Source organism: Euleptes europaea, chromosome 7 (assembly GCF_029931775.1).
Source record: "Euleptes europaea isolate rEulEur1 chromosome 7, rEulEur1.hap1, whole genome shotgun sequence".
NCBI classification, from domain to species: domain Eukaryota; kingdom Metazoa; phylum Chordata; class Lepidosauria; order Squamata; family Sphaerodactylidae; genus Euleptes; species Euleptes europaea.
In genome coordinates this window covers 29,159,529-29,185,532 of record NC_079318.1, presented here as the reverse complement: position 1 = coordinate 29,185,532, position 26,004 = coordinate 29,159,529, and the positions used below count along the sequence as shown (strand labels likewise).

At 42.8% G+C, this 26,004-nt stretch overlaps 1 protein-coding gene across 1 annotated transcript in view; it reads right to left on the bottom strand.

The window, feature by feature from the left end:
• Positions 1–26,004, bottom strand: part of WDR64 (WD repeat domain 64) — a 95,565-nt gene that overhangs the window by 43,177 nt on the left and 26,384 nt on the right. Inside the window, exons 6-12 of the mRNA XM_056853341.1 lie at positions 22,060–22,170; positions 20,492–20,703; positions 18,786–18,920; positions 16,903–16,982; positions 13,116–13,255; positions 4,423–4,549; positions 453–601 (exon numbers count right to left, since the gene is read on the bottom strand). Coding sequence (XP_056709319.1) covers positions 453–601; positions 4,423–4,549; positions 13,116–13,255; positions 16,903–16,982; positions 18,786–18,920; positions 20,492–20,703; positions 22,060–22,170 — 954 coding nt within the window. The remainder of the gene's footprint in view (positions 1–452; positions 602–4,422; positions 4,550–13,115; positions 13,256–16,902; positions 16,983–18,785; positions 18,921–20,491; positions 20,704–22,059; positions 22,171–26,004) is intronic.

Genomic DNA, 26,004 nt, shown 5'->3' with positions numbered 1-26,004 from the left:
ATGAATTACATGCATGCCAACCTAAGCAAGTATATTAGTTGTTTCATTTTCTCTATAAAAGTTAACATGTTGTTGTTGCTTTCTTAAAGCTGTACAAAATATTAAGCTAGGGAAGAAAATGATAAAACTGGGAGAGTAACCCACAGGGAAGACCAAGAACTTTGATTAATAACATCTTTCTGTAGCTTAACAGACAAGCAAAAGTAATTACTTTGAGTTTGCAGTTCAGCTGAATGTTTCTCAACATAAAAAAATGACTGCTCGACAACTAAATCATTTATTTATCATAGTTCATCAATCCTTAGGAGAATTAAGCCCACCAAATGGCTTCAAAAATGATGATGTGCATAATAAGCAACGGTTTATTGTTTAACGCTTGCTTAATTGCTCTTAATTTATCTATTCAAAATAATAGATTTTGCATTTGAAAAGTTGCCACGATTTATACTCACTCTTACAATAGACTCAGAACAGATTGTAAGAACTTGGTGAAAGGCGGTATTGTATAACAACACATTGATGTTCCTTTCATGTGTCTGGGGGACCTGCTTTGTGTCTTGTATCATTCGTGTTAGAGGATAAAGATCAATGACAGCTGATCCTGTAGATCATAAAATATGGATAAATACATAAAATTGTTCATGACTATGCCACTGGTTGTACTAGAAAACATGTTAAGTCTTTATTTCAGATAGTTCATAATCCCTTCTATGGTAATGCAGGGCAGAATTCTGAATATACCATACTCAGACAGGATCTGCTCTTGCTCTTCTGGCGCTATTGACTCATTAGCCCATGCCCTTTTGGAATGCCGTTTTTACGAGGAACTTCGATCGCACTATATTTTCCCCCTTTTAATATACAAATCCAATGCCTCTGTGACTTACATAATGCCTTTTTTACTAAGCGATAGGGACCCCAAGGCTACATTGTCAGTGGCAAGATTTGTTTCAATCCTTATATCCCTCCAACACTAGATATATGCTGCTCAAGATCAATTGATCAAGGAGCTTCTAAGGGATAAAAGGTAAAAGGTAAAGATAGTTCCTAATGCATGATAGAAAGCATGAACACCAGTTACTTTGCCTGCTATTGAATGCTGCTTGAAAAGAAATATGAATATGTTCTGATCTAGATGCTGGTTATAACATCGGTCCATCAGAAGAAATGCCTAATACATTGTCTGGTCTAGTTATGGATAGGGTTGTGCAAAAAAAAAAAAAGGGAAAATTTCGATTTGGGACCCCAATTTTGCGGGGATACCTGAATATTCCCAAATTCCCATACCGGTATGTTTTTTTCCAGGAATAATAAAAAAAAAATTGGTTCCATTACAGCCTATGGGGAATATTTTCAGGGCTCTGGAGGGCTGTATCTTTTAAGGTAAAGGCACCAAATTTGCAACATTGCTGCGGGTGACTCTCTTTAGAAGAACTCCCAAGTTTGGTAAAGTTTGGGTCAGAGGGTCCAATTTTATGCCCCCCCAAAAGGGAGCCCCATCTAGCCTCCATTGTTTCCAGCAGAGGAAAAAATGGGGCCCACATATCTGCTATGGACCATTTTCAGTCTGGCTTCAGACAGAGATGACCTGTTGGCTTTAGCTGATGACCTCCATCTGAATGTAGACAAAGGTCATGCTTCTTTGTTGCTCCACCTGGATTTATACAGTGGACCATGGCATCTTGTTGAGGTGCTTGGAGGCAGAAGGAGGTTTCAGAGGATGTGGATTAGAGTGGTTCAAACCATTCCTCATGGACTACACTCAAAGGGTTGCCACTGGAGACCAGTTACCATCTGTGTGGGACCTATCCTGTGAGGTTCCACAGGGCTCAATCCTATTCTCCATGTTTTTCAATCTCTATGTAAAGCCCTTTGGACAAATCATTTGTAGTTTTGGGGTGGCTGTCATCAATATGCTGACCATACCTAGCTGTACATCTCCTTATCCAAATCTCCTGGTGCTGTGGTTAAAAAGGCTAAGAATGAACAAACTGAAACTAAACACTGAGAAGAAAGAGCTAATGCTGGCTAGGAAGGTGGAGATCTTGAAGGACATTATGGTCCCCACTTTTGATGGGGTTCAGCTGACCCTTGCTGACTCAGTTAAGAGCCTAGGGGTTATACTGGATCCAACATTACTGCTGGGGAAGCATGTTAATGCAGCTGCAAAAAAAAGCTTCCTTCCAACTCAGCTTAGCCCACAAGATGCCCCCCTACCTTGACTGGCCCAATCTGGCCACTTGGTTCCCTGCCATGGTAACTTCAAGACTAGACTACTGTGATGCACTCTATATAAGGTAAAGGTAAAGGTCCCCTGTGCAAGCACTGGGTCATTCCTGACCCATGGGGTGATGTCACATCCCGATGTTGACTAGGCAGACTTTGTTTATGGGGTGGTTTGCCAGTGTCTTCCCCAGTCATCTTCCCTTTACCCCCAGCAAGCTGGGTACTCATTTTACCCTCCTTGGAAGGATGGAAGGCTGAGTCAACCTTGAGCAGGCTACCTGAAACCAACTTCCGTTGGGATCGAACTCAGGTGAGCAGAGCTTGGACTGCAGTACTGCAGTTTACCACTCTGTGCCACTGGCCTCCTGCACTCTATATAGGTCTCCCCTAAAAGTCAACTTAGAGACTACAGTTTGTGCAGCTCATTTGTCATTGGGAACTGGGCAGAGCATGGGTATTATTCCCACTCTGCAGTCACTCCACTGGCTGACCATCAATTACTGGGCTCAACTCAAGATATTGGCTATCACATTCATGGCCTTGGTCCCTCTTATGGGGAATGGCTTCTCCCCCCTATTCCCCCCCTATGACAGTGCCTTCTGCAGGTGCTACCCTACAAATGGGCAAAGTCTGTAACTACCCATACATATGAATTTTCTGTTGTGGCCTTATGGAATGGCCTGCCTGATGAGGTCAAGAAGGCTCACACTGTCCCAGCTTTCTGCAAATCAGGCAAAACTGAATTATTCAGGAGGGCTTTTTTTACGCAGGTGATAGGGCTTTACTGTATTGAAATGGTTCAGAAAGATACTGTGGTAAAGGGTTAGAGACTATATGAGTGTTTACAGTTTGTACTGTCACTGTAAAGGTCCTACTATATAATTTCTGCATAATTCAATGCGTCATATTAATGCTTATGCCTTGTTTCATCTGTTCATATTTCTACTTGGTTTCAGATTTCTGCAATCCAAATCCTATTGCATTGTTTATTGCATGTCTCATCTTGTTGATTGTATTGAATTACACATGGAATTAGCTTTGAGCCTCAGTAAGAAAGGAGGAGTATAAAGAATGTAAATAATTAAAAAGATTGCTATTGCAAAGTTTGCTGTATATTCAATGTACTACCTTCACTCAAAAACAAACCCAGATTGGCTGGCATACTGGAATCTTCTCAGTCATCTCCAACTGTGTTGACTATGTGGTCACTTTTGTAAATTGGAGAAAATGTCGTGGCTGCCACCACAAAACGGCTTCAATGGGGAAGGCAATGTCAATCACAAAAGGTTGGTAGGTTTCATAACATGTTGGGTGATTCCAGGTCAAGGATGCTCCTACAATTAGGGTTGTCAGGTCCCTACTGGTGGGAGGTTTTTGGGATGGAGCCTGAGGAGGGCGGGTTTGGAGAGGGGAGAGACTTCAATGCCATAGAGTCCAATTGCCAAAGTGGCCATTTTCTCCAGGTGAACTGATCTTTATCAGCTGGAGATCAGTTGTAATAGCAGGAGATCTCCAGCTAGTACCTGGAGGTTGGCAGCCCCACCTACAATGTAGGCAGCTTCTACATGGGTACCCCCCGCAGATGCAAAGGTGGAGCTTTCTGGGTTTTTGAAGCTCCTGTTCCAAAAGGATGAAGGAAAGGCAGGGGCAGATCTCTGCTCGTGGGAATAGGTGCTATTTGCTTTAATCAATAAACTAATAACACAAACTCTTGATCACAGAAGTTATTTTAAGGAGTGTTTATGTGGAAAAGTGCTTGTGTCTGAGGGGAGGGGAATTTTAATCCTGTCTTTCCTCCAAGGAGCTCAGGATGGTATGAGCGAGCGAGAGAGAGAGAGTGACTGGCCCAAGGTCACCAAGCAAACTTCTATGGTAGAGTGGGGATTTGGCCCAGCATCTCCCCAGTTTTGGTCCGCCGTTCTAACCACGACAGCCATATGTAACCTAGAATTCTCAAAATTATAGGATAAAGTTACTTTAATTCTTTAAAACAAGCAGCTTGTTTCCCTCAAATTTCCGTGAATCATTTGGTCTAGACGAGTCAACCGAAAGATAATGTGTATCTGCGGCAATTATTTATTAGCATATTAACCTAATAATTTTAAGCTAATAATTAAGCTAATATTAAGCTAATAATTATTTATTAGCATATCTAGAGAGGGGGTAATTTCTCACTCATCAGTTAGACAAGCATACCTGTAATGAGTACGCCGTGGTTATTGTCAAATACCATAGAAAAGATCTGTGCATCTCTGGGTCCTGCTTGAGTATCATGGAAGATTTGCATCAGTGAAAGTGTATGGATATCCCATACTCTGAAAATCTGAAAGGAAACCAAATATATTATTTATTTATTTATTTAAAACATGCATTGGCTGCCTTTCTCCCTTGCGGTACTCAAGATGGCTTACAATGTAAATAAATCCTCATGTACAATTTCTAAAAGTGTTCTAAATCAGTTCCTCTAACGCCGATGGAAATTAGATGTTGTAAGTGAAAGACCAGAATCAAATTTGATTTTGGTTATACTCCACTGAGGACAGAAAACAATTTTGTTTCTAATATTTAATCAGTTCTAACAAGGAATCGCTTAGAATACATCAATCAATCAATTTATTAATGTTTTAGTCACAGACCTTAACAATGTTCAGATTAAAACCATACAAAATATATAACCCACAACACCCAGGGTTACATGAATAAAAATTTTAAAAAGTTACAGACAGCCACATATATACATATTGATTGAATGTTATAGTTCTCCTAAATTATTCTTTCTGTCAACTTTGGGGTCTGATTTTCAACAAATTTCTTCCTTAGCTTAGAAGCTAACATGATATAAAAGGCCACACTACGCGTGATCTTCGAATTAACGTCTGCCATTAAAAATCTAACTCGGCCCTCAACTGTATCTAAAACATCTGGGATAATTTTTTATTATTTTTGTTAGCGATGGACAGGGCTAGTTCTTCCCACTGTGCTCTATTATTCTGTGATTTCTTTTGCTTCAAAAAGCTTTTATATTTATAGCGAAATTGTGCCAGCCTTCCAATGTAATAGGGGGATTTGTCCATTCTGACTCTACCTTGTAAGTATCTGAGGGATTTCCTCATTTCCCTACATTCGTGGTCGAACCAGGTGTTTTTTGCTATGCCTATCTTCACTGGTCTTTGAGTTCTTAGCCATGGTGTCAGCCGGTCAACAATGTCATTAAAAGTATCAATAGAATACATTAACTGGAAATGCGTTGTCAGTGAATGACATACCATATATGGATAGGTTATCCTATTTTTTTCCCATTGCAACAACACTGTGAGGTAAATTAGTCTAAGGGAGAATGCCAAGCCCAAGATCATACGGTGAGTTTGTGATCCAAACAAGGGTTTGAACTCTAGTTTCCTTCTCATGGAAGATAGGTCCATTGGTGGCCACTGGCCATTGGCCACTAGCCATGATGACTAAAGAGCGCCTCCACATCCAGATGCAACAAACCTCTGAATATTAGTGATAGCAGGCAACATCCAAGGGAGGCCTCTATAGCTTGCTTGGTGGCCTCCCAGGACAACTGTGGGACAGGATGATGGACCACTGGTCTGATCCACGATGGGCCCCCTTCTGTGCTTATGTTTTCTGCATTCCAAAAGCAACATATTAACCATTATACAACTGGCTTCCACACAGACATTCCAGGTGAAAAGGTGTTAGTAGCTTCACTTGCTGAAATACCAGAGAAGCTCCTCTTAATGTTTTTACCAGAACATTCCCTAAATTCAAAGCTCTACACAGAGCTTGCAAGGCCCTTATAGATTCTGGCACCCTGCAAGAGTACTTTTTTTAAAATCCCAGAATTCTGCTCTCATGCGAGGGGATTTGACTTTGTGCAACAGTTCTCCAATGAAATTGTGCCAGCTCTCTTTATAGGGTTGCCAGGTCCCTCTTTGCCACCGGCGGAAGGTTTTGGGGGGTGAAAAGGGCGGGGTTTGGGGAGGGGAGGGACCAATGCCATAGTGTCCAATTGCCATAGCGTCCATTTTCTCCAGGTGAACCGATCTCTATCGGCCGGAGACCAGTTGTAATGGTAGGAGCTAATACCTGGAGGTTTGGCAACCGGCTAAGGAATTATTCAGTACGCAGCCACCAACACTCTTATTTCTTTTACTTTTGAGAGGAAAAAACCTTCAAGTATTCAATCATATACTTATTATACAAGATAAACCATCATATACACTTATTATACAATATGTTAGAAAGCTGTTGTGTTGTTTATGCAGGGAAATATATACACACGGATATATCACTGTTCTTATGATAATTCTTCTTCAGTAGAACGATGTCCCTTATAAAATTCTAACTATATATAAACCAAACTTGTTCCAAAAGATAAGTCCGTTGTGGGTGCGCGGAACCTGCACACCACACCGAAAATGCACTCGCTTCCGAGTCAGCTGGTTTGATTAATACCTGGAGGTTGGCAACCCTGTCTCTTTACTATCTCGTAATGGACAAGAATAAATATCTTGTGGGTGGCTGCTTGATACTGGTTCAGCGTACCATGCCTGTGTCATTTAAGGTTATTGCATAACTAAAATCCAAAGCTTCCACAGAGAGCGACATGAATAAGAATTCCCTCTCCTTCCTTGGTTTGTTACTTCTCCCTGCGGCCATGGATTGCAGCGATTACGCAAGTGACAGTTTTAGACATGAGTAAATCTGACACAGTTTGCTGCAAGCGCTGCTGGGAGAGCTAGTGCCATCACTGTGCATCTAACAATCCGCACACGCATGATTGCATGAGCCCCAGCACAAAGAATAACTGAGAAATTCCAGAACATGCATTTGGAACGTTTGGAGATGACTATTGATAAAGCCCTGAGGGGAAGCTGATCTTCACAGCAACAGCATTATTCTAGCCTTGGCAAGAAATAAAGTTTGCCTTGGCAAAAGGATGACTATTCCAACCACCTACCTCTGCCCATATGATGCAGAGCTCTGACAGTTGAATACAACCTCCTGGGGTCCTTTCTATGGTACCTCTAAAAAGACAAGGATGGGGTCACAGACGTTATAGCCCCATCTTAAGGCTGCAGTGCTAATGGCATTTGCCTTGGAGGTCAGGTTGCCAACCTCCAGGCGCTAGCTGGAGATCTCCTGCTGCTACAACTGATCTCCAGCCAATAGAGGTCAGTTCACCTGGAAAAAATGGCCGCTTTGGCAACTGGACTCCATGGCATTGAAGTCCCCCCCCCCTCGCTAAACCAGGCCCTCCTCAGGCTCTGCCCCCAAAACCTCCCACGCATGGCGAAGAGGGACCTGGCAATCCTACTTGGAGTAACCCCCATTGAATTACATAGGGCTTACTTCTGAACATTGGTGTGTTGCCAAAACTAACAGGATAAGAATCCTAAGCAGAGTTACTCCAGTTTAGCCCACAGTAATCGACAGGCTTAGATGGAAGTAGCTCTGCATACAATTGTACTTTGAAGGCCTTTCCAGGCTGTCTGTTTTTCTGCATCTGTTTGCTATTTGCTGTATTCCCTTCACATGTCCTCCTCTGAGGTTCTGAATATATGAAATGCCTCCTATCCCATCAGAACACAGATCCATCTAGTCCAGCATTCTATCTGCTATGACATGACGTAGCAGTTGTCAAAGATCTATGGCAGTTGTCTTTTCTGCTGCCAGAAAGCCTTTAAACTGGAGATGCCAGAAAATGCATTCGAGACTTGTAAGTGAGACGTGCAAAGTATGTACCTTATTGTTTACTTACAGGATTTTTTAGCCACTCTTATATAACAGAATCAAGTTCAAAATCGTTAAAAAAAACATTAAAACCTAAACCTCATAGTAATTAAGTTTTAAGAAGCTTCAATATTTAAGTAAAGACTGATGGGCAAAGTGGAAAAGGCCAGTGGTGTGCTTTAAACAGGCATAGTAACTAAAACTAAAACAAAAAAATTAAGCTACTACCCAGCTATGTAACTGGAAGACCCAGGTTCTAATCCCCACTTTGTCATGGGAGCTTGCTGAGTCACACGCTCTCAGCCTAACCTACTCCACAGGGATGTTATGAAGATAAATTGGAGAGTAGAGAATAATGGTGTAAGCTGTTTGAGGTCCTCAATAGGGAGAAAAGCAGGGCATAAATGCTTACTCTGTTTTCTTTTCCATATTTTTGTTTTACTGTTTTATACTTTAACTGAGATTCTTTGGAAACTCTCAGCTCTTATGCTATAATAGATCCGCACAAGATGCAACTGTCAATATTCTTAGGCCAAAATCTAGAAAGGTCCCTCATCAGTTCAATCTCAGCAAGAACATGAGAACAAAACTTTGTAAAGGCTCAGTTGTTTTGGTTTTTCTACAGATTATGGTTTACGACCTCTTGACTGCCTCTGGCGTCTGGTACTCAAGATACATCAGCCCTGTACATGAAAGATTCATTTCCTGCTGTCATATCTCGTAGTCACTGAGAAGCTTAAACACCATAAATTTAATCTTTTGTGAAAGCCAACACAACATTCCAGAGTAATTCTGTATTCTGTGAAGTATTTCCTTTCATTTATCTGCCAGTTACCATTTCACTGGATTATCCTCAGGTATTGTATCCGATGGAGAGCGAGTATTTTTTTCCTTGTATAACCCTCTCAAAATTATTCATGATCTTGTAAATCTCTATGAAATTCTCTCTGTTCCTCTAAGCTAAAAATCCTCGACTGGCCTTTCTTCCTAAGAAAGATGAGTCTACTCCATCATATTCACTTTCCCATACTGGAATTTCTTGGGGTCTTTTCGTGGGAAGGGACCCTATACGTATTGCTTGTAACATTCTAAATGCACAGCTAATTTCTATGAAAGCCTGGTAGCAAATGACCATATCAGATGCACTGAATATTTTTTCTCCAGTTATCTTGATTACAATATAACAATGCTAAAGCTAGGGTTGCCATCCTTCAGATGCGGCCTGGAGATCTCCCAGAATTATCCAGACTATACAGATCAGTTCCCCTGGATAAAATAGAAGCTTTTGCAGGGTGAATTCTATGGCATTACATCCCTGCATAGTTCCCTCCCCTTCCCCCAACTCCGCCCTCCTCAGACTCTGCCCCCAGATCTCCAGGAATTTCCCAATCTGGAGTTGGCAACCCTGCTGACACAGATTACAATTGCTACAGCCAAGGCTGAGATTTCTAGGGATAAATCACTTACAATTCTTCTGTCTGCTTGTTTAGAAAAAAGAATTATCTATGAATACATCCTGAAAAGAATGGGCTTTTAAGTAGAGGGAGTCAAATACAGTGAGTATTAACACAAATCTTGGGATAGCAATTGTTTTGAGGCACTGAGGAAATGATTCTGTTTCCAGCTCAGTCTCTGCCTTAATAGTCTTCACATTCTTCAGCTGTTCACAGCAACCCAAGGTGTAAAACAGTCTTTCAGCTGTTGTAGTGGTCAAGTCCTGTTCTCATATTCTCTTAGGCACATAGAAGGCTCATGTGCTTGAAAATAACATATTATCCATCACTGATTCATTTAAGATGATTCATATCGTAAAAATAATTATTCATCATGGGAAAGTAACTCAGCTGCATTAAAAAGCAAGAATGTGATCCCCATTTTCCTTAAGAAATAACATATATTGCAGAATCTCCATGGCTACACAGTGCTCCAAACCAAAATGTTTCAGTTACAAAAAAAGACCTAGCATAGACTTTCTAAACAGTGAATGATGGAGTGCGATCCTGAAGGGGGGGCCAAATTGGCATAGGAACTGGCATGACCCCACGCTGATGTCAGTCCCATCCCGGGACAGCGGGCATTCATGCCGGCGACGGAAAACAACCATGGTGTGTGGGACTCTGCCACCAGCGCAGCCATGCCGGGAGCAAAATCCCGGAAGTGGGAGCCTGGGGGGCGTTGCAGGGGGCGGAGCTGCCTTTAGGAAGCATTAGGGCTGTCGATTCGGTTCATCCCGAACTGAAAAACAGCCGATTTTCCCCTGATTCGGCGGTTTTTAGTTCAGGACGGACCGAACTCAAAAAAGGCGGGAAAACAGGGAGCCGAATTCAGCGAGTTCGGGGTGTTCGGGAATAAATTCGGCAAATTCGGGGTTCAGGGCAGCAGCAGAGGGGTGGGGGTCTTTAAACCCCTCTGCGCTGCCTGTGCAGACAGCACAGAGGGGCTTGACAACCCATCCCCCCTCTTCCCAGGAGTCCCGGGAAGAGGGGCAGGGGTCTTTAAACCCCTCTGCCCCCCCGCGCCTTCACTGGCTTCCCTTTCACCCCAGGAATGCCCCCTCGAGTTGCAGAGATGCTACGCCACCTTTTTTGGCAGCATAGCCTTCCTGTTTTCTATGGGGACATTTTTCCCATTGGACATTTTAAATTGTTTTATTTCCTCCGTGGCGGCTGGGAAGTCTCTGTGAAGGCACCATGGCCGCACTGTTCCTGGCTGCCACACATCAACCCCCCTTTTAGGAACGGCTGCCCGTGCCCAACAATTACATTTTCATTAGAATATAGCAAGAATGTTGAAAAAATAAACATGCTTTTTATTTTTTTATTTTTTGTAAAGAGCTAAAAATCATCTATGTAACTGCATACCAGTAAATAAAGATTTAGGTAATCCTGGGTGACTCAAAAAGGCGTAAGTGAGCTAAATATTGTAGCTGAAAGCACGAGTGACTGCTTAGGTGCTCCCTACAGAAAACCAGCTATAGGATTTTGGCACAGTTAGCCCAGCGTTGAAGTCTGTGCCCACAAATTATGCGAAACATTGTGCCATAAACGGTGCAAAGGGAGATTGTTGTTCGGCGCTTTTGAAATGTACCAGAGAAGAAGGGAATATTGTCTGAAATTAAACCCTCACATTGGACGAATCATTAAAATTCTCTTTCACCATCTACATAGAAAATGGACAGATGAACACTTGGCCTAGAGCATTGGGTTCATTTGTTTTTGAAATGGTAATTGTCAAAACTCCAAAGGCAAGATCACCGTTTCCTCGCTGAAGCCAGATTTCAAAGGAATCATTGAAGATGTTTGATGCCACTGAGCATCTAAATAAATGTAAACGTAGCTGTTTGAATCCACCACAAAATATACAAAAAGCAAATGGGTAGCAATGTTAGTCTGTTGCAGCCAACACAAGAGATTTTTGTGCCACAATAAAGATCAGTGGTGTTGGAGGAGAGTGTTACGGATACCGTGGACCACCAAAAAGACAAATAAGTGGGTTCTAGATCAAATCAAGGCTGAACTGTCCCTAAAAGCTAATATGATGAAACTGAGGCTATCGTACTTTGGTCATATTATGAGAAGACAAGAGTCACTGGAAAAGACAATGATGCTAGAAAAAGTTGAAGGTAGCAGGAAAAGTGGAAGCCCCAACATGAGATGGATTGACTCAATAAAGTGGGCTGTGGCTTTCTTCATTGAGTCAATCCATCTCATGATAGGAAGTTTTGGAGGTCATTAATTCATAGGGTCGCCATAACTTGGAAGTGACTTGACGGCACTTAACACACATACAAAGACCAGTAGATTGTGGCATAAGATTTTGTCAGAATCCACCATCAGATGCTTGAAGGGTTACCCTCACTTGACAGAGGTATACCTGGGTACGAACAGAAGAAGACGGTGAAAGGAGGAAAGTACTGCAAAGATCTGAAGGTCTAACAGTGAAAGAGACAGGTATCTTACAATACACAGAAGAACACAGGTGAAAACAAGATCTATCTGAAAGAGCAGGCAATCCCACTAGAGTGTCTGTGGACCACTACTGACTGGTGAAAAATTAGTAAAGCAAGATAAATACAATACAAAATACTCTGAACAAGGATAATTGTTTTCTATAGTGAGCTAGACACTCTTGTTTCCGTTTAGCCTTTAACATGGGAATCAACTGTAGCTCCAAAATAATGCCACCATTTTTGGAAAACTGGAACTGCAAGCACAAATACATTCACGCCATATGTAGGGTTGCCAGCTCCGGGTTGGGAAATACCTGAAAATTTTTGGGGTGGAGCCTGAGGGGGGTGGGTTTTGGGGAGGGGAGGGATTTCGATGCCACAGAGTCCAATTGCCAAAGCAGCCATTTTCTCCAGGTGAACTAATCTCTATCGGCTGGAGATCAGTTGTAATAGCAGGAGATCTCCAGCTAGTACCTGGAGGTTGGCAACCCTAGCTGTATACTAAGCTAGCTGAATCATGTGCTTCCTTAGAACTTACTGGCCTGAGTCTCACAGTAACGTGAACTAACTGTATTTTTTAAACCTCTAGTAGAAAAGGGCAAGAGTCCAGTAGCACCTTAAAGACTAACAAAAATATTTTCTGGTAGGATTATGAGCTTTCAGAAGAAGTGAGCTGTGGCTCACGAAAGCTCATACCCTATGATTCAAGCCAAGCATCTCTGAGTAATCATAGCCCTCTGCTGGTCTGGGAGTCACAGGAGATGCCCCAGCCTGCTGATCTCTGATTAGGGTTGCCAGATCCTTCTTCGCCACCAGCGGGAGATTTCTGGGGTGGAGCCTAAGGAGGGCGGGGTTTAGGGAGGGGAAGGATTTCAATGCCATAGAATCCAATTACCAAAGAGGCCATTTTCTCCAGGTGAACTGATCTCTATCGGCTGGAGATCAGTTGTATTAGCTAGTACCTGGAGGTTGGCAACCCTACCTCTGCTGCAGATTCTGGCCTGGACAAATGAAAAAAGGGTTTTCTCTGGTGCTTAAAACTGAAAAGACTTGGTGTCAGGCAAATGGCAGAGAAGAGGGCATTTCACAACCGAGGGTGCCATCACGGAAAAGGCTCTGACTAATATGCAGTAAAGATTTAGCCTTCTGGCTTAAATAAGACTTTTATCTACTTTTATGAACTTCAAGAAAAATAGTTTACCTTCCCAGAGGAAAGGCTAATAATGTGTTGATCTTTTTCATTGGTGACAATCTCCATAATGCTAAATAAGTGCCCCATCAGCTTCCCCACTGGCTTGGTGTTGATGTTGGGATGCCACAAACGAAGGACTTTGTCCTCTCCTGCAAAGAGAAATTGGCCAGTTATGCAGTCCGCCCCTTTTGTTTGTGGGATATCAGAAACAAATTCCTTCTCTAACAGTGATATCTGGGCTGTATAACAATTCAGTTCATATAACCAATTCTGAACATGGCTCCTGTGTGTGGATCAAAAATGCTGCAAGGGTAGGATTGCCAGGTTCCTCTTTGCTACCGGTGGGAGGTTTTGGGGGCAGAGCCTGAGGAGGGTGGGGATTGGGGAGGGGAAGGGCTTCAATGCCATAGAGTCCAGTTGCCCAAACGGCCATTTTCTCCAGATGATCTCTATCGGCTGGAGATCAGTTGTAACAGCAGGAGATCTCCTGCCACCACCTGGATGTTGGCAACCCTATGCAAGGGGTAGGTTCACCCATGGATAGGGGGAATCCCCAGGTATGTAGACAATGTAGACCCTAGGTATGTAGACAATCCCCAGGTATGTAGACACATGTAGACAACGTGAGAACAAAAACCGAGGAGATTTTTTTTAAAATGTGAAGCTGCTGAAGCAATTTCCATGTTTGAGCAGACATCATAATTTATGGGTGGGGGGGAAATCTCATAAGACTGTGTCATGGGCTCTCAGCTGCCATTTTGTTGGTTGCATAGCAACTCCGATAAACTACTTAGGTAAAAGAAGAAAACAAAGCAGAAGACAGAAGGCCCTCAAGTACAATGGCCTCCCAGCAAGCACTAGTTCTTCCTTTATTTCTTCTCTGCCTCTAGAGTGAAGAAGCTGCTGCCAGGTATCGAAAAGCAGAATGCTATTCTTTAGATCTAATAATGGAGGGACTGTGGTTCAGTGTAGGGTTGCCAGGTCCCTCTTTGCCACCGGCGGGAGGTTTTGGAGGCGGAGCCGGAGGAGGGCGAGGTTTAGGGAGGGCCTTCAATGCCATAGAGTCCAATTGCTGAAGCGGCCATTTTCTCCAGGTGAGCTGATCTCTATTGGCTGGAGATCAGTTGTAATAGCAGGAGATCTCCAGCTACTACCTGGAGGTTGGCAACCCTAGTTCAGTGACACATTAGGATGCCAGGCCTGCGTTCCCCATGAGCTTTTGGCGGTGGGGCCAGAGGAGGGGAAAGTGTTCCTGAAGCTCTGAGACCACTTTTGGATATATCACAGAGATTTGTTCAGGTCTTAGAGTGTCACCGTGGGAGGGGGGCTGGCGGGCAGTGATTTCATGTCTAGGTCTTCACTCAGAAGGAGAGTTACCAGATCTTCTGCTTCAGTAGAAGACCTCCAGTCCCTCTGCTGCGCGGGGGGATGTGAGGTAAAATGAGGGGGATTGGTGTTGCCTGGCACAATGATGCCACATCAGGCATGGCCCAGAAGCGACATCATCACATCAAGCGACGCTGTCGCATTCTCCCCAAACTCTGCGTGGAGAAGGTACTAGATTCAAGCACAAACATCTCCAGTTGAAAGGCTCAGGTAGTTGGTGAGGTGAAAAACCTCTACCTGAGGAGCCGCTGCCAGCCAGGGTCAATAATACTGACCTTCATAGAGCAAGGATACAATCCTAAGCAATCATTTGCAAAGTATTCATGTTATTACAACTATCCTACTCATTCATAAAATCTTCTGGTGGAAAGTCTCAGGAAATTGCAAAAAAACTCAAAAACCAGAGAAGCATGGTTACGCATGGTTTGTCGCAATTATGATCAGAGTTTTGGGCAAATGCTAATGTCCCAGGCATGACAACGTCACTTCCAGGTTGCAGGTCCCCGCCTCCCCATTTCCTGCCAGTTGCCATCCACAGACATGAGGAAATGGCTGCTTCAGAGAGTAGATTCTATGGCATCACCCCCCCCCCCGCTGAGCTCCCTCTGCTCCCCAAACTCCTCATTCCTCAAACACCACCCCTAATCTTTTTATCCCTAACATTACAAGTAAAGCTCCTATCTTTCTTGTAGCAGACTGAGAAGACCAGGCTAGCTCAAGTTTGTCCGAGTTGGAAGTTAAGCAGGGTCGGCTGCAGTTAGTAAACGGATGGGAGACCACCAAAGAAGACTAGGGCTGGCATGCAGACGAAGGCAATGGCAAACCTCTCTATTCTTCTCTTGCCTTGAAAACCCCATGGGCCTGGGGTCGCCATGAGTCGGGCTGCCATTAGAAGCTGGCGACACGCAAAGTGACGGCACACAAGTATTATTATTCTTCCTTGATGTCACCAGCTCAAAACGACAGCCCAGCACGTGGGCGCTCCGGGTCAATTTCTGTGACGCAGGAAAAGCACTTGCCCCTCAGACAATGAAATGATCTGCTGTGTGGGTAGGTGTGTGTGGAAGAATCAGAAGTGATTTCATAGTTTCCTGCTTTTATCAAGAGGCACTGTGTGTCATAGAACTGGCTTGGAGAGCTCAAGATGTTAGTCAGAATCTGAGGAGGCTAATTAAGTTTAAAATAAGCTGAAGACTAGAAATACAGTCATGCTTCCACAGCATTCATTACTTAACATTTTAAGAATTCTATTGGCATGGATAATGAGCATGAAGAAGAAGAGTTGGTTTTTATATGCAGACTTTCTCTACCACTGAATCAAAGAATCAAACTGGCTTACAATCAGCTTTCCTTCCCCTCCCCACAACAGACACCCTGTGAGGTAGGTGAGGCTGAGAGAGTGTGACTAGCCCAAGGTCACTCAGCTGGCTTCATGTGTGGGAGTGGGGATGCAAATCCAGTTCACCAGATTAGCCTCTGCCACTCAAGTGGAGGAGTGGGGAATCAAACCCAGTTCGCCAGATCAGAGCCTACCACTCCAAACCACCACTCTTAACCACTACACCAAGTTGGCTTTCTGAAACACTATGTTCTCTGCTCTCACTCCCCAGATGCCATAATTCTTCTAGGTGATGTGAATAAAAGGTATTTAAGACATCATCATTAATAAGCCAAATTAACAATCCAGTCACTATGTTGCTAGTTTCTCATAGGTAAAGGTAGTCCCCTGTGCAAGCACCAGGTCATTACTAGGCAGACTATGTTTATGGGGTGGTTTGCCAGTGCCTTCCCCAGTCATCTACACTTTACCCCCCAGCAAGTTGGGTACCCAGTTTCTCATGCATGCTATTTAATAGTAACAGGGATAAAACGCTTTCGCTGACCTGGTGGCCCAAGCCAGCCTTGTCAGATCTTGGAAAATAAGCAGGGTTGGCCCAGGTTAGTACCAGGATGGGAGACCACCAAGGAAGTTAAGGGTTGCTACACAGAGGCAGGCAATAGCAAACCACCTCTGAAAACTCTGAATGGCAAACCACCTCTCCTGCCCTGAAAACTCTATGGGGTCACTGTAAGTTAGCTGTGACTTGATGGCACTTCCCACCACCAATACAATGCTTACCATGCTGATTTTTGCATCACCTCTGTATTCCACCCCCCAGCTTCAGTTTGCCCTGCAGGGAAAAATAGACCTTCAGAAAATGGTCAAAAGACCAGTCATGGATGTCCATATCATGTGTAATTTGGATGTCACTTTCCTTGCTTGTTGTACCTCACTTGAGCCCTCAATGTTTTGGAACAGTTTAGATTCCTTTGCAAGAGAGGAATACATATCTTACAGTAAACATTTCTGCAACCAAGAAATGTTCAAAAGTATTACCAAGATTTACTGGACTGAATCCATTTTACTTACCCCCGGTAACAATGATATTGGCCTTTCCACAGTATGTGAAAGCATTGACTCCTCTCGGTACAGAAAAATCCCTGACAGGTCTGCAATCGTGAAAAAAACACGGGATCACAAACTTTCATTCCAGCTGCTATCTTTTACTGTATCTTACAACCCCCTTAAAAATGCTGAGCTCGCCGGAGGAGGTTTGAATCACACCGTAAACATGAAGCTTGGATCGACAACGAACTTATGCAAATGCAAGGATGTACCAATCAAAAAATGATGAGATGGAGTTCCGGTAACCATCCATTTCACTCAGGCTTCTTCAGTCGAGTTGAAATTGACACAGGTAGTCATCATATCCGTGTTAACAGGAACATTTATGGTGGCTATCCAAACTACACGTGTTTATGGTGGCTATACAAGCTACATATTTACCTACTGGTCAACGGGAAATAATTATGGACATTTACCTGTTTGGTGGACTTTGATGTAATATTTGTAGCATTCTATGAGTGCTGAGGTTAAGAGAGTTTATTTAAATTTTAAGAGATTTTAGTATAAAGAGTTTATTACATCGTGACTATTGTGCTTTTATGATTTAATGTCAACCACCCACTTTAGTCTATTATAAAGTGGGTGATCGACGTTAAATCATAGAAGCACAACAGTCACGATTCTTGGAATAGTTTATTTTTACACACATCCATAAGGTGGGTTTAGAAGTGTTAATTTTTGAAATAATTTCTTACAATTGCATTTAATCATAAGTACTGTGGTTTTATATTCAACACACATTACAGCACGTGTTGTGTGTGTTTTTGTACCACCCGGAGGTGGGCAACTTCCCTCTCTTCACTTTGACTGTCCTCCACAACAGATCAGCGCTGCGCTGTCCCCAGGGCTACTTCATGGAGATGGGAATGCCTGCACTCGGTTTAAGGCCTCTTCCTCCTCCTAACAGATCGACACTGCCACTATCACGGCACTGATGGTCTGTTGCCTGGCGTCACGACTCACCTGAACTGCTGTTGTCAAGGCACTGAGCCTTTCATAGCATCGAAGGGAAGCAGTTTCCATTTGGCTTTCCATTTTTCCATACTTTAGGATTTCCATTTTTTGAACAGACAAGTGCTTCACAGCAGAGGAAAACTACATAGACCAGAAGCCAACTGCAAAGGGGCAGCTTGTGTATGCTGCAGCAAAATAAAACAAAAGTCCAATTGACACCTTAAAAACTAACTGCATTTATTTCAGTATAAGCTTTCATGAGTCACAGCTCACTTTTTCAGATAGATGTGTGAGAGGAAAATTGTAATGAGAAATTTTATGGGGAAGGTTGAAGAGGGGCAGCCATGGCTTCGTGTGAATTATACCATAGCATTTCCCCAGCTCTTCCCTCTGTAAATCTCCATAAGATTTCCCAGTATGATTTCCCCTTTCCATATCTATTTGAAGTGAGCTGCGACTCATAAAAGCTCATATTGAAATAAATCTTGTTAGTCTTTAAGCTGCCACTGGACTTTTGTTTTATTTTAGTGCAATTGCCAGCAATGTGTCAATGCCAATTCAGGAGATGTCAAAGTTATGTTCAGATGAATATGGAGGGTGTATACAAGACATTTCATGAAGTATACATTGCTTTCCTTTGCCTTAATAGTTACAAGAAAGATAGTGGCTTTTTTGGTAGTATGCGCTACAAAGGAATTTGTAAAATGGGCAGTTACATGAATGATCTTTTTTGTCAGGCGCTGAATAGCTAATCTTGAGGTGGAGTTAACAATTTTGAGTTGGAATTAGCTGCCATTTAGAAGAAAAATGTTACTAATGTACATCAGTATTCCTTTAAATAGCATTTTCAAATTGTCCTATCCTGTAAGTGTGACTATCTAAATGTGACTTACAAGTTGTCCTCCAGTCTTTTTAAGTCATCCAAAACAAGAGAATGAACGCTGTCCAAAGAGCAGGATCCAAAACAATTCAAGGCTGGAATGTACTTAACTTTCACAACCCAGTCTTCATGAAGCTTGCGTCTAATACTGGGGGATAAAAACACACACATAGGTCAGTAAACAAGCATCATTTTCCTTGCTGTGCTGGTACAGATCCAAGAGTGGGGAGATTATCTTCAATCTTTGTGTGTGTGTGTGTGTGTGTGTGTGTGATTGCATACATCATCACGTTACCCTGAGAATCTCAGGCTATGCATTCCTTCAAAATTATCTGACAGACTTGTACCCTATCTGCCTACCCAGGAAGAGGGGAGGGCTCTTTGGATGTGTATGGCTATTTCTTTTTGTGCGTGTTCAGGTGCATTAAAAATCACAAGTATGTGCACAATCTGCACCAAATCCCACATGCTGTCTCAATTACAGTCCCATTTCTGTGTCATTCTGCATTTCAGATAATGCCCTGTCAAAACGGTTACTAGTTTTCCCATGATGCTCTTTATTGCCAGCCGTGTTTATTTATTTGTTTTTAAGTTGCCCCTTTCCCAGCCAAGGTCAGGCTCAGAGCGGCTTACATACAGTGAACACATGAGCAATCTGTCTACAGTGAACTCTTAATTTTTCTTTATATGTAAGTTGAATGTTTCTTACACTACATTCAACATGCATACAGCTGAAAGAGTGATTAAAGCTTCACATTTCTCCAGATACTGGTCTTCAGTTTCAATGGTAAAGTGAACACACATTGGCTTCTTTTTACAATCAAATGTATACAATTCCCATGCAGGATGTACATGCATTCGCTGTAACATGTGAACAGGGCCACTGTGAAAGCCCATTTGAAGATTCTGAAATATTCTTCCCAGTCATTGCATTGCCTCCTCTTTACTGTGAATTTTAACATATGCCTCAATTGGTTATATGCATGTCCACCAAGATTTCTATTTTTCGTATGCCCCACTTCCAGGTGTTTGTCTCGTTTAATGCCCTCACAGACAGTCTTTAAGCAGAGGCTGGACAAACACTTGTCAGGGATGCTCTAGGCTGATCCTGCATTGAGCAGGGGGTTGGACTCGATGGACTGTATGGCCCCTTCCAACTCAATGATTCTGTGTCACCAGGAATCGTTACTGGTGATCTCACAAACCCATGTAGATTCTTTCAAAACAAAATTCAATGTTATCATTTTTAGTCTCAGTGATTGACTTAACACACTCCCTTCAGCTATCCTACAAGGAAGATACAAAGGAATCCCTCTCAACGACAGGTATTGTCCATGTATGATTGGGGTCCCTGAACACTTAACCCATGTGCTGTTGTATTGTAAGTTTTATATGAGGCCGAGAAATATCTATATTAAACCCCTACTGCTTAGTGTTCAGAGTTTCTCAGATCAGCACCTGGTGATGTACCTTTTATCCAATAGAGTCTCTTCTGTCACCCAACAAGTTGCCAGATTTTTGCTGTCTGTACAAAGGATACGTGAACACCTTGTTCGTACTTTTTAGTAATGCTATTTTAATGTAATCCGTTTTACTTGATTCTGTAATTTTGTCCATTTATGTTAATGCCTAATAAAGGCATTGAATGAATGAATGAATGAATGAATGAATGAATGAATGAGTCTCAGTGATAAGAATCGTCAACATAACTGGACTTACTGCCTGAATTTCTTAGAGTCTAAAATCTGGACATGTGCTTTCTTTTTAGATTGTTTTAGCCCAAAATCATCACTTGTCAAGGTAAACAAATTGACATGTCCTCCATCATCTCCCATTAAGATATCATCCTTCACAAGCTGTTCTGCTGGTTGGTAAACTGAGCAGACGCACAGCAGACAGTGTTCCATGGGTTTGATGATAAAACAAGTATCCTGTGAAATAAAAGCACTTCTTTATTTGACGCTTTGGCATTGATCCTATTAACCTGTTGACAACAACCCCTGGCTTCAACAGTAAAAGGTTACCCAGAAAATGACAAGGTAGAAGACATGCTTAGCAAGTCTAAGGTTTCAACCCCTGGGTCATATCATATGATCATCACCACCTTGAGCTGGTTTTATAGCCATCATATTTCCAGAAGAGAAAAGCATTCTATGAGAAGGACTAGGTTTCTATAACTTGAGAATTCTTTGCAACACCCCTCCCATCTTCTCTCTGGGATATAAGGGATCAGGGATTTCCATTCCTACTTGTAAGCAATGAAGGGAGCTTTGACTCTCAAAAGCATATACCCTGGAAATTGTATTGGTCTTTAAAGGTGCTACTGGAATCTACTCTTGAGAATTCTCATCACTCCCACCAAACAAGATTTCCCAGGATTCTTGGGTGGTGGTGGTAATTAAAGGTAAAGGTAAAAGTCCCCTGTGCAAGCAACAGGTCATTCCTGACCCATGGGGTGACGTCACATCCCAACGTTTACTAGGCAGACTTTGTTTACGGGGTGGTTTGCCAGTGCCTTCCCCAGTCATCTTCCCTTTACCCCCAGCAAGCTGGGTACTCATTTGACCGACCTCGGAAGGATGGAAGGCTGAGTCAACCTTGAGCCGGCTACCTGAAACCGACTTCCGTTGGGATCGAACTCAGGTCGTGAGCAGAGCTTGGACTGCAGTACTGCAGTTTACCACTCTGTGCCACGGGGCTCCTGGTGGTGGTAATTAGGCTGGTATAAAACAGTTATGAATTTGTGGTACAGATATTATCATCATCATTATCATCTAATCACAGCTGACTTATGGCGACCCCATAGGGTTTTCAAGGCAAAAGACATTTGGAGGTGGTTTGCCATTGCCTGCCTCTGTGTCACAACCCTGGTATTTCCTTGGAGGTCTCCCATCCAAATACTAGCCAGGGTCAGGGCTGAGAGTAAGTGACTGGCCCAAGGTCATCCAGCAAGCTTCCATGGAGTAAGTGGGGATTTGAGCCTGGGTTTCCCAGGTCCTAGTCCGACACTTTAACCACTACACTATGCTGGCTCTCGTATAGATATACCTTTGATATTTAACTGCAGGTCTAACTGTAATTGCCAGTCAATCTTTATAATCACTTATTACGAATGCCAGGTTTTCCACTGTAGCAGCCCATGCTGCCACTCAGCTTTTTACCAGCTGTGTTATTAAAATTAAACATATTCAACAGTATAACCTAACTTTTCCTTCTGCCTTTCACTACCAACGTCAGAACACATTCAGTTAAAGAGCTAGAAATAGCAGTGTGACGCAGCATAGTACCACAACACTCCCTTGTGATTTGTAATCCCAGATGATGATGGTTCTTTCAGTCACGGCCACCACACGCTTGAGCTGATACAGATAATCACATCCATTGATCCATGGACTATCCTGATCAAAGAGAAACATTGGCAGAATCAACCCCTCTGCTGGTTTGTTAGGAAATAACTGTTCTTCCATAGTTGATGTCTGAAGATCTTTGCATCAATTTGATGAATACAAATGGGGAGTAATTAAAGCGTTAATCACAGGCATAGAACTGTAGCATGCTAGAGTTCACTTTTTGGCAGTTATAATCTCAGCCAAAAGCCTTGGCTCAGGTCTTGCAAACTGAGTACCATGGCTTGCTTTATTGAGTCAATCCATCTCCTTTTGAGTCTTCCTCTTTTCCTGTTGCCTTCAACTTTTTCTAGCATTATTGTCTTTTCCAGTGACTCTTGTCTTCTCATAATGTGACCAAAATATGATAGCCTCAGTTAAGTCATTTTTAGCTTCTAGGGGCAGTTCAGGCTTGATTTGATCTATAACTCTCTTATTTGCCTTTTTCCCTATGAAATACTTTATTTTCTGTTAAATAAACTTCCATCTGAGTCTTGTCTATCAAGCCAAATATCTAAGAAAAAGGGATCTGTATTTATCACACAAATAAGTACAGCCTTGGTCAAGCAGGTTTCCAAATAAGAGACCTTTCAGGAGTGCATATCTTACATGCTACCAATCCTTTATTCAAAGCAATTCTTTATTCAAAGCATCATGATCTTATTCAAAGCTTGTCCCCCCGCACCCCATATCTGACTATGGGTGGTTAGGAATTAAAGAATCTATAAGTAGGGTTGCCAGGTGCCTCTTCGCCACTGACGGGAGGTTTTTGGGGTGGAGGCTGAGAAGGGCGGGGTTTGGGGAGGGACTTCAATGCCATAGAGTCCAATTGCCAAAGCAGCCATTTTCTCCAGGTGAACTGATCTGTATCAGCTGTAGGTCAGTAGTAATAGCAGGAGATCTCCAGCTATTACCTAGAGATTGGCAACCCTATCTATAAGAGAGGCCAGAGTGGAAGACTGGACATTCTTTAGTCCAGAAGGAAGTTGCCTTAGAGCCTTCCTCTATCTCTTTTGCACCCTTTAGCTGTCCCCCCATCTGCAGGGTGAGACAGGACAGACCACCCAACCATCTTGTTCTAATATATGATCAGGCCTTTATGTCAAAATGAAGTACTTTGGTTATAAAACCAATTCAGACAGTATTTACAGTTTATACAGATCCAGTCTGAAATTTATGAATGTACTTAGAGTTTTCATGAGTATAGTTTGGAGAAATTCAAAGCATGGTGCTGCTTAAAGCTGAAATCTAACACAATACAATTTTTAAAAAGTCAATCTGAGCAAGCAAGCGAATTAGAAATGGAAACATCGACTGTTTCAAATGTATTACATTTTTGCAGTCAGGACGAGCGTTCACATCGGCAGAAGTGCTGAGTTTGTGATAACACCCGCCCAGCGCTCCTGTTCTTCGATAAAACTGGAAATTAATTTCACATCTGCCCATTCTATGTGGCACCAAGAGAAAGTACAGCAGTTTGTAAAGGTAGTATAGAGGATTCTAAATCAAATTTAAGAGAGAACTCCTACAGCTGGCAGAGTACCCAGAATCTCTTTCGAGGCTATCATGCGAGACCTAACTATATTAAAAGGGAAGAGGATGCAGTGACATTATATAACTCGTCCAAATGAATACAGTGAGAATCAGATAGGCCTGCCATGGGGAAAAATGTTTTTAATAAAATCCATGTTCCAATAATTTGATCACCTAGGAAATGCATTCAGAACAGAAGATGAAGCTTAGGAATCAAGAGGAGGCAACAGAACTTATCCTGTTGAACTGATTTATCTCCCTCTGTTGAGTCAACTGCAGCTGTTAGAGATCACTGAATTTAATGCCTGACTAGCAACTCAGAGGGGCTCAAAATAGAACTTGGCAGCTGTTGGTCCCCAGGTAAGTGATGCACAAAATCTGCATCCAATTGTTCTCCATGTATATATAGTGTCGTTATTCAGCCTCTCAGAACAACTCAGATACACAACACCCCTCTTTCTTTCCATGCCAATTAATTCCTACTGGGATTAGCAGCGTAGCCCTATTTGTGATGGTTTAAGATACATTTAGTGAGACTGAGTAGGAAAAACTGTTCCGAAATGGGATGCGCCCACAGCTCACAGCTCACACCACAGCCAAGAAAAGGTCAACGGTAGACTAATAAGCAATATAAAATGAAGCTTTCTCAATTAAAGTGTGCTGACAGGAGGACGTGACCCCTCATGGCAGGAATAAAGAATGAGAGAATACGTTGTGTCTAATTTCAGAGCATTTTGTTAACAGAGAGAACTACAGCTGTACCACTAAATCTATTTAAAGCCTTTTAAAATGAGATTGCTCTGTTGCACTGAGCCTAAATGTATCTGGGAACTTGTGCAATTTTTCCTCTCAAGGGCCATGAAAGATACAACATTTTTAGATTTGGAAGATGACGACAAAGAGAGAGAAAAAGCATCCGCGGTGTTGCAAACCAGTATTCATAAAAAGACCCCAACACATTTCAAAGCCTCAACTTTCCCCAGGGGAATAACAGGCAGGCGGTAGCAGAGCAGGGTAGAGCAAGTATTTGGCATACCCAGGAAGGAAGAACATAGCTACAACAGCAACAGACATTTGGGCAGCATTCCTAGGAAAAGAGGCAGTGACACAGAAAGAGCACATTTGAGGCATTTGACACCCAAGGGAGATAGGCAGGCAGCCGTATAACACACTTTTAAAAGATTTATTTAGGAAACATTATATATATGGGAGAAGGAGGTGGGGATGAGGGGCATGATGTCACACATATGGCATCACTTCTGCCAAATACCCAGAAGTAATATCGCTGCACTCTAGGATTCACCCCAAACTGTATGGTTTAGAGCAGCGGTTCCCAAACTGTTCTCCACGGAGCACTTGGTGCTCAGCGGAACATCTCCTAGTGAAGAGATTGGTCATTTATGCAGGATCAATTTTGATGCTCACTCAAAGCTCTTTTTAAAAATGCGACCTTTAAAATGCTTATTCACAGTCCCGACACAAAAGAAGAAATTCCACCTCCCCACACTTGCCTGCTCCTTTGTTCCTTCCATTAGCAACCACCGTTTGTATAGCTAACGAGCGACTGTGATTTTGCATGCTTCCTTGAGGGGATTCTTCGAGGCGGGGGAGGAGCAAACACGTTAAAGTGGCTCTTAAGAAATGCGAAGCAGGTATGTGCCGGCTTTGCAGTCACTTCCTGAATGACGGTTGAGCATGAAAAACTAAAAAATATATGCGGGGCACTTCAGCCTGGAACGCGCTGCTAATTACCAAGCATAAATGGCCATTGGAAAGAAAAATACTACTGTCATTCGGTTTATGTATATAGGTGCTAGGTGAAAATTAGTGCTTGGTGACGAATTTCTCTCCTGAAATGTGCTCCATGACTCAAAAAGTTTGGGAACCTCTGGTATAGAGTATACACCTCAATGACGTTGTGCTGTTGGCACAACACTGATTTTCTCAGCAGTTTTCTGCCCATTGCCCTGCCAACCAGTGTCAGACATAGCAGGCAGAGGCTGAGAGGAGTAGAAATGGAGTCTGGGAGCCCCAGGACATCCAGATAGCAGCAGCAGAACAACACAGTGAGCAAAGGAGGGCATCTTGGCCATCTTCTGGGCATGGGTCACTGGGGTGGGGGTGGGGGGAAGTAGTTGTGAATTTCATGCTTTGTGCAGGGGGTTGGACTAGATGACCCTGGTGGCCCCTTCCAACTCTATGATTCTATGATTCAAAGCTGGCACTTGGGAAGCCCCACCAGGCAACTTAAGAGAGCAGACAGGCAGAGCCTGATGTGTGAAACCCCAACAAAGGGAGGGCAGGTGGTAGCCT